The 13,024-nt window shown below is 42.6% G+C and overlaps 1 protein-coding gene across 1 annotated transcript; it reads left to right on the forward strand.

Moving 5' to 3' along the window:
* Positions 1-2,861: 2,861 nt before the first annotated feature.
* On the forward strand, positions 2,862-3,839 carry mc1r (melanocortin 1 receptor; the record flags this gene model as incomplete). The annotated part of the gene is made up of 1 exon (XM_084015452.1): positions 2,862-3,839. The coding sequence occupies one exon, from the start codon at positions 2,862-2,864 to the stop codon at positions 3,837-3,839; it is 978 nt and encodes a 325-aa protein (XP_083871578.1).
* Positions 3,840-13,024: the final 9,185 nt, after the last annotated feature.

Below are 13,024 nucleotides of genomic sequence, written 5' to 3' on the forward strand. Positions count from 1 at the left end.
TTGGTCCTATATTTTTATTATTTTTATTTTATTTTTTACAGTAATCTTCTGTCATCCAGGAAGTTATATTCAGGGCAAGAGGTTGGCAACGTCGTTAACGTGCCTGCATGTTCAGAGAGATATCCATGAGCTCACACGCGGTGGCCGATTCACTGTAAAACCTGCAGCTGTAACTTCTTCTGGTACAGTAATGAAATATTCAGCATTTCATTCTGACATTTTCCCATATTTTCGATCTTGTGTTTCTGGTTATTCATCATAATTTCATCTGGAGTAAAGATGCCGAGAGTCTCACATGGCTTTCATCTGGCAGGAAGAAGAATCCGTCTCATGACGGCATAATTATATTTCTTCCAACTTAACTATGTCACATAAGCATACGCATTTCTTCTTCGAAGACAGGAAACACTCCACTGTAGCTGTTCATAGATGAACTCTCTTCTCAGCGAGCCACGTAGAAACACCTTGTGACTGCATTATTGACAAACTCTGCAATATTCCCTACTTCACCTGGAGCTATGGCTGCGTTTCTAAGACCGTTGCATGTGATCATCAGCAGTATAGAAAGTCTTTCATGTCGGTGCCACAGAGGGACCTGTGTTCTGATGTTGTTATTGCTGCTTGACACGCAGTCTTACTTGAAAGGAACATTTTCTCTGCCTGTCCAAGTTGGGAATATATTGTGAAAAACGACCACAATCGTTACTGTTGTGCTGTGTCTCCGGGTCAGCTGTGAAATCAGTTATTCTTCCCCATGTGCTCGGCATACAGAAGAACTACAGAGTCACTCCAAACCTTTTCTTCTTGTCACCTCTGTTACGTTCCAACAGGGAAAATGGCATCCCAGTAGTAATAGTGTAACTTCTGACGGTGTAGATGTGACAGTGTGCTGCTGCTGCTGCAGGACGAATATGGAACTGTGGGAGGTCAAACAAAGACGTGTTTGGTGAGTCTCCTTTTGTTTCTGTCCTGTTGGAATGAAGTCTGTTTAAGGTGATTAAACCCGTCTCAGTTCTGTGTAAAAGAGACGCGTGAATAAACGACGTGTATGATTGGATTTTTGGGTTCCTAATTGACGCTTTGTGAGTTCAGTTTGTTTATCAGCCATAGCAAAATTACCACTTGCAAGCAATGCATCCTGGGACCGGTGGGCACACGGCTGGTTAATAGGATGCACGAGGGAATAACGCAAAAAATTCTGACCCTACAATCCAAATGTTGCAGCAGAAATCGAGACTCGACAGACCAGGTAAAGTTTTTCCTTCTTCTAATGTCCAATGTTGGTGATCTGAGCTGACAGGTGTGGTGGTGTGGTTTTCTGCTGCTGTCATCCATCAGCTTCAAGGTTCCACGTGTTCCCCTTTTTTAGTTTAGTTTATTTTTATGGATGTCGGAAGTCATAGGGGGTTAATCCCCGTCTTTAAGACAGAGGATCTAGGATTTCTAACCAATTTATTTGACATATTTGGTCCTTTTATAGATGATGGGCCTCATTCTCCAAGACTTCTTAAGAAGAATTGTGTTCTTATGCAGTTTTCATAAAGATTCTGGATTTCACCAATGTTTTCTTATCTAGGATTTAGGTTAAAACAAATATGCACTCTCAAGAGCATACATATTTGAGTGCTTCATAAATTCTACAGTATAATACTGCAGGATTCAAATTACAATAACATTTGTATGATTTCAAATTGTTGAATTATTATAATAATTATATTACAAAGCCTTATAAAATAATACAACACGAACATTAATTCAATCATTTACCCTCAAATGTTATATGTATTTACAAAAATATATTATTTTATGGTAAGAGACATATCACTTTTGTAAAGTAATCTTTAAACAACAGTTCTGATCACAAATATTTTTCGTGTATTGCCGTGCTTTTGGGCTTCAGGGAGGAACTCCTCAGCCATACAAACAGACTTTCTGAGTTGTCTCACTGGTTTCCATAGCAACGATATTTTCTGCAGAGTTTGGTTCAAATACCTGAAACAGTTGTCAAACACGTGCAAAGAACTGAAGGTCAAGAAACGAAAGGTCAAACTCCAATAGAGTTATACAAAGCATGCATTTATGTGTTTTGCCATTTTTTTTTTTAAAGTGAACTGTGGTTGACAGGTGAAGGGGTCACGTGGCCCGTGCGTAAAGGCGACGTTGTAAAAAAGGAAACCACGTGCGTAACTTTAATAGGGAAACTTACATCATTTATTCCAACAACAAACATGCCAAAGAGATAGAAGACGCCCCCCCCCACCCCAGCAGCCTGCGCGCGTGTCAGACATTACCAGCAGGACCACAGCCCAGCTGACGTCTGCTCTGGAGGAGGAGTCCCCTGCGGTCCTGCAGAATTCAGCATCTCAGTGAGATGTTCAGACGCTCTCCAGTTCCCGGGGTCGACACCGTGGCCAGCGTCGGTGTGAACAGTCTGCTGCTGCTGGCGGAGGTATGTGCGGACGGCCGGGTCTGGCGCGCTATGAGAGAGAACACAACGCGTTCTGACGAAGGTGGACGTTTCATGGATCTCCGTGCATGTTTAGGAAACGCTCTTCCACGCGGACAGACGCGCACAACTATCTGGAGTTGATTTTGCCTGTTGTCCCAGCAGCGGAGAAGTAAATGTTTGAATTGTAATTATTGAATGGCTGCAATAACTCATACACACACTTTGTGGATATCTGACAGTCAACGCGTTGATGGGTTCAACAACTGAACAGCTCGTCTGATTTTTTATTTTTTTTATTTTTTTGTGCAACACCTGATGGTGAATCCTCGTCCAAACCAAGTAAAACTGGTGAAACTCTCATACAGTTCGACTTTACTCTGCAGTAGAAAGCCAGCATACATAGAGGTTCGACATGGAAGTGACCAACAGGTCCCTGTACAACCCCTCCATCCTCCACATGGAGCTCAACCCGCTCATTGACTTCATGGACGACAACGACACGAACACCACCCTCGGCGAGCGGAGCCCGCAGGGCTGCGTGCAGATCCGCATCCCCCAGGAGCTCTTCCTGGCGCTGGGCCTCATCAGCCTGGTGGAGAACATCCTGGTGGTCCTGGCCATCATCAAGAACCGCAACCTGCACTCGCCCATGTACTACTTCATCTGCTGCCTGGCGGTGTCCGACATGCTGGTCAGCGTCAGCAACGTGGTGGAGACCATCTTCATGCTCCTCAACGACCACGGCCTGATGGACGTGCACCCCGGCATGCTGCGCCACCTGGACAACGTCATCGACGTGATGATCTGCAGCTCCGTGGTGTCCTCGCTCTCCTTCCTGTGCACCATCGCCGCGGATCGCTACATCACCATCTTTTACGCGCTGCGTTACCACAGCATCATGACGACGCAGCGCGCCGTCGCCATCATCGTGGTGGTGTGGCTGGCCAGCATCACCTCCAGCATCCTCTTCATCGTGTACCACACGGACAACGCCGTCATCGTGTGCCTCGTGACCTTCTTCTGCTCCACCCTGGTGTTTAACGCCGTGCTCTACCTGCACATGTTCGTCCTGGCGCACTTGCACTCCCGGCGCATCGTGGCCTTCAACAAAAGCAGGCGCCAGTCCACGAGCATGAAGGGAGCCATGACCCTCACCATCCTGCTGGGGGTCTTCATTATATGCTGGGGGCCTTTCTTCCTCCACCTCATCCTCATCCTCACCTGCCCCACCAGCCCCTTCTGCAACTGTTTCTTCCGAAACTTTAACCTTTTCCTCATCCTCATCATCTGCAACTCGCTCATTGACCCGCTCATCTACGCCTACCGCAGCCAGGAGCTGCGTAAAACCCTGCAGGAGCTGGTGCTGTGTTCCTGGTGCTTTGGTGTGTGACACCGTGTGTGAGAGCGGGAGATTCGGCGTATCAGGCACCATGGTGGCTACCTCTTCTTCTCGAGTAGGAGCCTACGTTGTGGCAGAATCCTTGACTGACGCTTGAACTGCACGACTTTTAGTTACACATGGTCGATAACAAGGGCCCAGCAGTGACACGGGCCTCCCAGCTGGGTGGTTTACATTGGAGGGCCAATATTCTATTCTTTCATAAGGCCAACATCTCTAGCAGCACCCGTTGTCCCTGCAGTGTCTACCACCTGGACTTTAAACCCAACAATGACAATGAATAACGACGAGAGATCATCCGATGGGAAGCTCTCCTTATACAGTAAATTACTTAAATTATAGTAACTGATAAGCATTTTATTCTCTATACAAGTACACATCTTTTCTTCCTTTAAATCAACTTTTTTTCTGGCATAAAAACAAACAAATAATGATAATAATGATAATAATGATAACTGAATATTGGTGTTGTGTACCTGCGTTTTATAAAGCCCGTTGAGCACAAAGGCACTGATTTAGACACCATTTTGACTCGGTGAGTCGGCTCATTAATGGGTTTGGGTTCCCTTTTGAAAATCTTCATATGCTGGATTTTGGATTAGTGTTTTAGGGAGCTTCTAACAACAACTAAACTCAACCTTTGTCATCCGGGGCTTGAAATATATGTTCATGTGTGATAAAGAAGGAATGTTCACGCGAGGCCTGATGTTTGATGATTTCTATGTCTGGGATCTAGGACTCCCCACCGTGCGTCATTTTAGCGCCATCCATTTCCAACAAATTGAAAACGTTTGCCATCTGTGTGAATTGCATCACCCGGAAAAGAGCAATTGATTCTATGACGATACTCTTTACTGCTGTTACAACAGAGAACACTGTATTTGATCCTGCAATGAATCGGTCGATTTGATTTGTTCAAGTGTGGTGCAAGAACGGCAGGAAAAGGATGATGGGCTGTAGTTGTCCTTTAGATGACATGAGTCATATTTAAACGGCGTTGTGTGTGGATGAGTGGAGGGGGGGGGGGGGGGGGGTTATTGGTAAAGCCACATGAGCTGCATAAGAGGGTTTATGAAAGAAGGGAAGTTAAATTTCTGGAAGTGCTTCTCTTAAATGTGCAAACAAGAGAAGCTTTAAGATGATTTGGGGCCTGATTTCAGTGAAGTGGGTCAAACAGGTGGGACTTTGGGCCAAATTATACTATTAGACCAATGCAAATATATAATACGACCAAAAGACATAAAGCCTAGAATTGATTTACAATGTCAGTAGTTTAAACTGTCCTGAAATGTACTTTAAGGAAATTAAGAAGCTTACTTTTGTCTTCCTTTTTTTTATTTTTTAGTGTCCTATGAGATCCTATTCTTTATTGATCCTAAGGATTTGTTTTAAATAGGACCTACATTTAAGATTGACCTTTAAAAAAAGAAAAATGAAATGCATTCATATGTCTGTTTTTGAGCCGTGAAGTGTAGAATTGTATCTTCCCGTATAAAGCGCTACTTTGTTACAATTGTTTTAAAATGATGGAAAAAGATGTCTGACAAGACAAAAATAATGCAGCTTTACTGTTCGATGATGGCTATATGTGAAACGCATGTTAGCATTGACAGTCATACACTGTTGGATATTGTAGTATTACTTGAATAATGCTTGCCAGGTTATTTGCTGCTGATAATACCAAACATCAGTGTCTTTATCTACTGATTTTTAGTGAAAACTCAATTTACTTTTGATTTGATTTGATATAGTATTTTGAATTCAACGTATGTGTGGTTATCTGCTATCTGCAATATAAATCTTAAAATATAACCACTGTTTACGGTAATATGGCTGTGGTACTCGGTACTTGCGGATGCTCTGAAGAAAACCTGATTCTTCATGTTTTGTAAATGCTGTTAACTATATGCCAGACCTAATCTCATGTTAACCTGAAACTGCAAACAGGACTATGTTGTACAGTTGTTTTATTTCATGAGGAGTATGTGTTATATACAGTATAAGCCTTACATGTTATCTTATTGTCTCAAATAAAGAGGCCAAACAACCGGAGCTTGTGGTGAATGAATAAAAACATACATTATTATTAATATTATTACATTCTCCAGTCTTCCCGTCATGTTTCCTCTTGTAATTATAAAATAGGCTGGGTTTTTTATTATCTGGAGACTAAATATACACACCAAAGTCTTAATTGATGTTCACGCTATAAAGATATGAAGATAGTTATCTAGGAGATGGCCATGCCGTTAGCACGAGGTTCAAATAAGGAGATTTAATTGGATTTGTTTATCCAATTAAATATGATTCCTAAAATGTCAGCAAATGACTCCATTACACGTATCTCTGAAGTATCTAAACCTGTAGCTCTTTATTCCTGAATAGAAGATATGCAAAGCAACATTTGCTCTGAGCAGACAGAAGGACCATTGATATGTAAAACAACAGAGACGTTTTTGAAATGCTCCGTTTTTAAACTCATGATCAAGTTCAGTTGTTGGATAATAAATACCATCATTGAAGAGAAGGGGAATTCCAACTGGTGCAAATATAAATTGGCAGCCTGTCCTCAAGAGGGAGATTAAAAATCCTAATTGTTTTGAATCCGATCCAATTACTGAATTTATTCATCCAAATTGAGAAAAACACCAACGCACAGAAAACAAGCAAACATCACACAAGCTTTTTAGATGTTTGGAGCTGTATGTTCATCATTTTGGGGGGTTTATACTAGATTTCTGCACCAGTTGTGTTTTATGATCATTACTTGTACTTGAACTTTTTGGCACAGCTGTTGTTGTTGCACAGGATTATGATGGGTCTGCAACTGGAACCCAAAAATGCAGAAGAATCTCTGAGTGTGATAATTGGTGAAGTGTGGCTAAAAATAACTGTCACCCTGACAATAATAACGCTTGCTGGTTGTTGCTGCAGGGAGTTTGACCCGCAGCTTCCAGTTCGTTCTTTGAACGTGTTGTATGACGTGTAATATTGTTTCTGACTCCCTCAAACAAAGCGACAAACACGCTCTTAGTCAGGTTTTCCCCGCATTCCAGCACCGAGACAAAAGCCACAATTTCTGCGGCTTTTAGGTGTCCACCACGGGCGCAGACCTCTCCGACCGACCGACCGACCGACCTCACTGATGTTGAGTTCAACCTTTCCTTTCGCGCTCCGATGTCTGTGATGCGTCAGTAATGCTGATTACGTTCACATGCCACTGACTAATCTGTTCATTTACGGTAGGAGTTATTATAAAACAGGCTACCTGCAGCCAATCACAGAGCAGCGGGGACGACACGACACGACATGGCCATTTTACGCGCGTGGCGCAGCAGCATTAACTTCATGAATTATTTATGAACCGCAATGATCCCCAGATCAAGATTTAATGGTTGATATCATTCTTTATTCCCCACAGATCAGAGAGATAAACTGCAGTACAGAGAAGTCAGATCTGTTGGAATGAAGCAGGCGTCCTTAGGATGACCTCCATCTCACCGCCTTCACTTCTGTCGGTTACTTGGGTTACTGTTGGTAAAACTCAAATCCCTGACAGGAAACACACGGTGGTTGCTGTTAGTTTGAGATCCCAGCAAACACACACACACACACACACACACACACACACACACACACACACACACACACACACACACACACACACACACACACACACACCTGTTCTTCGCCGAAATGCAACCAAGAAACAGAGCTCGTTTAAAGTTGGAGCAAAACTTCCTCCAAAACCGAGGAGACCAGACCAAATCATCACCGATAACCAGCATCCGCGACTCCGCCCCATGCTCTCCCTCTCCGACGCCGAAACACGGGTCCGTGCCTTCATCTCCTCAAGACTGGACCACTGTAACGCACTTCTCATCGGGATCCCTCAGGAGCCTGCAGAGGCTCCAATACATCCAGAACTCTGCAGCGAGGATCCCGGTGAGAGAGAAACCTCCTCCACATACCCAGAACCAGAGGACCATGGGAGACAGGGCCTTCTGTGCTGCTGCCCCGCGCCTGCTGGACCTTCCTGACACCTTGAGGGCTCCACAATCCACTGACTGTTAAAAAAAAGCTTGTTCCTTTTTTGGTTTCCCCTCTTAAAACAAAACCTTTTTACCTTTTTATTTGTTTTTATTTTCAACAAAACTGCTTTTAACCCGTAGCTCTTTGAGATCTTCGGATAAAAAGGGCACTATAAATAAAATGTATTATTATTTTATTACATTTGCGCACCAAACCAAATGACTTTGTGCGTAAAATCCGAGTTTAGCCGTGGCGCAGCGTGAGAGCGCGTGCCACAGCCTACAGCTGTCCCCTCTCTTCCGCAGGGACCTTAGCTGTTTTCACTTTGATGGGGATGAGTTGGGTTTTGTATATTCCCCGCTGCTCTCACTATGCGGAGGAAGCAGTTTCTTCTTTCTGCGCCTCCAGCTGCTGCTCCACAACACCTGGCCAACATGCCTGCTGACCACATCAAGCACTGGGATCAGTGTGGCTAATTAATGTAATCATGCCGCACAGTCACCCATCGGCAGGGAACACCATCAGGGCTAAATTATATTCTAGAATATTATGAAGTTTGGACAAAATCTAAAGCCCCTCCGAAGCCACAGCATGACTCAGTAAAGTGTCCCATAAACGCATCCTGTGCATCCTTTATTGGTGAAGTCCATTTTAAATAAAATGAAATGCTCACCTTTTCTGTGCGTTTGCAAATATTTTCACTCATTGACTTGAGAAATACCTTTGCAAACCGATCAGAGCAGACCGGCTCTCTCAGGAGGGGCCCCTTAAAGAGACAGGCACTGAATGTTTCAAACAGGGTGATGCATGTATGTTCAGATGGGCGGTATGAGAAAAAAGGAATGAGTCGTTTAACATGAAAGCATGTGTCAGGAGGTGAAATGTGAATGACAGCTGACGTAGGCAGGGATCTTTGTTTATGATTACTCATAGAAAGGGAGAGTGATTCATTTGGTTCCATAATAACCTACTTAACTTACTTCACTCAGTATCACTTCAAAATGTAATTCGCTGTACAAACACCCAACTTTTGGTAGCATAACGAGACATGAATACTCGGCTCACTTTGAGTGTGATGACCCTACTTGGGGCCCTTGTGGCCACCAGGGGGCGCTTGAAATGTCCTGTAAAAGTGTTTTTGTCTGTTTGTCTGTTTTTTAATATGTTTTCTATGGTATTGCTGGTTAGAAATATTATACTTCTGATTTTATAAAAGTCCTGCGGCTGCTCTTGGAGCTGACGTCGTGTGATCTGCAGCAGACTGAACTGCACTTTGAAACTGGACAAAAATGATCAATATAGCTGCAAGGACCATCTGGAGCAGAGAAGAGGGGAAGACAAAGGTATCTGTTTATGTCAGCATGGCATCTGCATTTTATATTCATATAAATAACACAAATGGCCGGGAGATATCTTACAGTTATTCATGAACAAATTTGCCTCCAGAAAAACCAGGAAACTGCAGATTCTGAGGGTAAAGTGAAAAGTGGGGTCAAGGATAGCAGGCCCTTTGTCTGAAGTAAAGGATCTCATTTTGAATTGCTTCTATTTTCTGAAATGTTTGCACATACTTTTCAAAACATTGCATTTTCCATTATCTTTGATTCATATAATATTTTATGCTAATATCTAGTATCATTCTGTTTTTTTTCTTTGTATTTATTTATTTTATTTTACATAAGAAGAAAAGGATGATACTGTAGACATTGATGTTCTGCACTTTTATCTTTTGCATTTTCTTGTGAACAAAAACAATTTAATTTTACATTTCTATATATTCATTTTTATTGATGAATAAGCGTACCAGTATGTTGTATTTTCTTGGGAATGTTATATATTATATTATTAAAAGTTTACAATCACACACTCCCTCTCCTGCAGCTCAGACACTACCAGACTTCTAATTAACCGCAGTGTTGACGTGCGTTTTTGACATTTAACTGGAACATCTGTCTGAATGTAACATGGAAGGCCTATTCTGCTCCCATCATGTGATTGGGATTGGTAATGATTTATAACAGACAGGAAGATACTCAATTTCATGCATATCAGACTAAAACATCATCTGATCGGGCCTGTGACCGGCGGCCTCCTTTATAAACTGTGTAGCATCCTTACTGAACGTGTAATACGGCCAAAAAAAAATCTGATTTATAAAACTTACACCTGTAAGCAATGTCCCCTTTATGAATCACAGATCACCTACAGGTGTGCGTATCCGCCTCTTAGCCCGCCCTGTACACGCCCTTTGTTAACCATAATGGTTTCTGGGAAAATGAGATCGGGACACTTGCTGGGGAGGCGGAGGCCCGGAAACCATTTTATTTAGTGACGGTCGGTCGGATGAAATTAATTGTGTGCGAGTCATTAAAACTATAATATTTCGTTTTTCACATGAACTTTCTCCAGTCTGACTTCAGTTCACCACAGCTCCGTCTGTGCTGCTGATTTCCCTCCAGTCTCCAGAAGGAAATGAAAGAGTCAAGTTTGCTTTTTGGAGATCACAATCTTTGCGTGGAAAGTGGCGTACTGTTTTGTGCATATGCAAGCTATATAAATGAGGCCCCAGGTCACGCCTTTTGTGGCTGCAATAACAGTTTATCCATAACGTTTTCTTGTAAATACATTCTGTTGAGCTTCTGATTGGAAGGAATGGATGAATGGATGGATGTTCCAAAGAAATGATCAATAAAGCTGGTTTTCCTTACAACCGAGAATCCTATTTATAGACTTAAGCTTGGCTTCTAACCCCGTTCTCCTCTCAGACTCTTCGCCTGGCTTCAAGTAATCGCCCCAGCTCTGTGTCATAGTGGACCAGGAAGCAGCATGGTTACAGTAAGAGTTGTGACTTGTTCCTTCATGAAGCCACACAAAGCAGCTTTGTTCACATCAAAGATACATCTCCCCTTCAAGTTCCAAGATTCAAGGTTATCCATATGACTAAATCTTCTCTTTGACCTCAGAGACAGACCCTTTGTTTTTGCTACCAGATATAATATAAATGTCTACATTAGACAATTTTAAATGTATTTCATGTCGTGTCAAGTCTGTTTACACTGAAGTTAAAGCATGACACACAGTATCCATCCATCCATCCATCCATCCATCCATCCATCCATTCCAGGCGTCCCTCTCCCCAGCAACACTGACCAGCTCCTCCTAGGGGATCCCCAGGCGCTCCCAGGATATATAATCCCTCCATCCCTCCCTGGGTCTGCCCTGGCTGGGGTCTCCGCCCAGTTGGACTCGCCTAGAGGCGTCTAGGAGGCATCAGATGCCCGAACCACCTCAGCTGGCTCCTTTCGATGCGAAGGAGCAGCGGCTCGACTCCAAGCTCCTCGCCCTCTCTCTAAGGCTGAGTCCAGCCACCCTATGGAGGAAACACTTCTCGGCCGCTTGTACGGGATCTTGTTCTTTTGGTCACTAGCCAAAGCTCATGGGTTATACATAGATTGACTAAATTGAGGGCTTTGCCTTTCTGCTCACTTCCTCTTCACCAGACAGTCCGGTCCAGAGACCACAATACTGCTGACGCTGCACCAATCCACAATCTGTCAATCTCACGTGATACTTGAACTCCTCCGCTTGGGGAAGCAACTCACTCCCCACCCGAACAATGGCCTCAGACTTGGAGGTGCTGACTCTCATCCCAGCCGCTTCACACTCGACTGCAAACCGTCCCAGCGTGTGCTGAAGGCCCCGGCCTGATGAAGCCAACAGAACTACATCGTCCTCAAATAGCTAGATCCTGTCCATGAATATCACAAACAGGATCGGAGACAAGGGACAACCTTGGAGTCCAACACCCACTGAGAACAAGCTTGACTTTGTGTTGAGAACGCGGACACAACTCGTACTTTGTTCATACAATATAGATGTTGTATAAATCTATGGAATAGCCTTAAACCCATACATACTGTGTTTGCTGTATCTGTTCTGTCTTACGCGACCAGGCCTGCTAATTGATGCACTGTTGAATGTCTAACGTCTACCTGCTCTTTTGATCAACTTTTGGAAATGTAATACTGGGACCCTATCATGTTAAAGAATCTCTGAGAATGAGATGCGCACAATATAGGCTTTGTAGTGTACCATATTGATACAAGCCAAATATAACTGAAACAATGATGGCATTTGTAGAAACTTTAATTTTGATGAATGCAAGTGATGATGGTTGTTAGTTTTCAATTATCCTATTTGTTACACGAAAAGCTCAGAAAATCATCTTTCCTCCTGGTAACACTGTGCATAAAAAAATGCGATAACAACTTCTGAATACCCCTACTGTATGGTATAAAATTCCCATTTTTATCATCAATGGAATCTGCAATATAATCAGCAGTTATCAGATGATCTGGGGACAGCTGGGACTGCCCAAAGTCAGACCAGCGGGGAGGCTCGATTTGGCTTGCCAGATGTTTCTAGCTTTAAAAAAAGAAAGTAAATCAATATCATAAAATGATAATGAACATCTTGGTTTGTGCAGTTTTATTTTTGGAGGGGAAAATCTTCTCTTCATATAATGTTTGTTTCAATAACCGGAGCAGAATTATGACTAGATGACTAAAATTAGGTCTGTGATTAATACAAGTTTTAAGAGACTTTAACGTTTTGTCCTACAATATAAACGATGCCTAACAAGTGTTTGAATGAGTCTATAGAACATTGTGATGTCGACAAGTCTTGTGTACTCGCACACATGGGACTGTAGTGTAGCTCGTTTATAGCCGCTAGTTGTTATAGTGTTAGTCTTCTATATCTGGTAATTCTGTCTCAAAAATAAAAAAGTTGTGTTCATTTGTGGAGTTATTGAACAAAATGTGAACGTATCACTTAATGTACTATGTTACTCAGATGAGGACCTAACACTTGTTCTATTTTTAGCTCTTACTTTATCGGCAATGATACGTTGTGGTTTCTTTGTTTCCTTCTTTTGACAAATGTACTTATTGTAAGTCGTTTTGGACAAAAGCGTCTGCTAAATGACCTAAATGTAAATGTAAACTGCATATGTTAACCAGTGTGATGCTAACTTACTTAAAAATAGATCATCCCTGAACCACTCTATGGCTGTGTCAAAAATTCCATATAAACATGCTTTAAGTATATGCTAACACAGTATGTGAGATTTTTTAGTCTGTCTG

The sequence above is a fragment of the Eutrigla gurnardus genome, assembly GCF_963514095.1.
Source record: "Eutrigla gurnardus genome assembly, chromosome: 1".
Taxonomy (NCBI): Eukaryota; Metazoa; Chordata; class Actinopteri; order Perciformes; family Triglidae; genus Eutrigla; species Eutrigla gurnardus.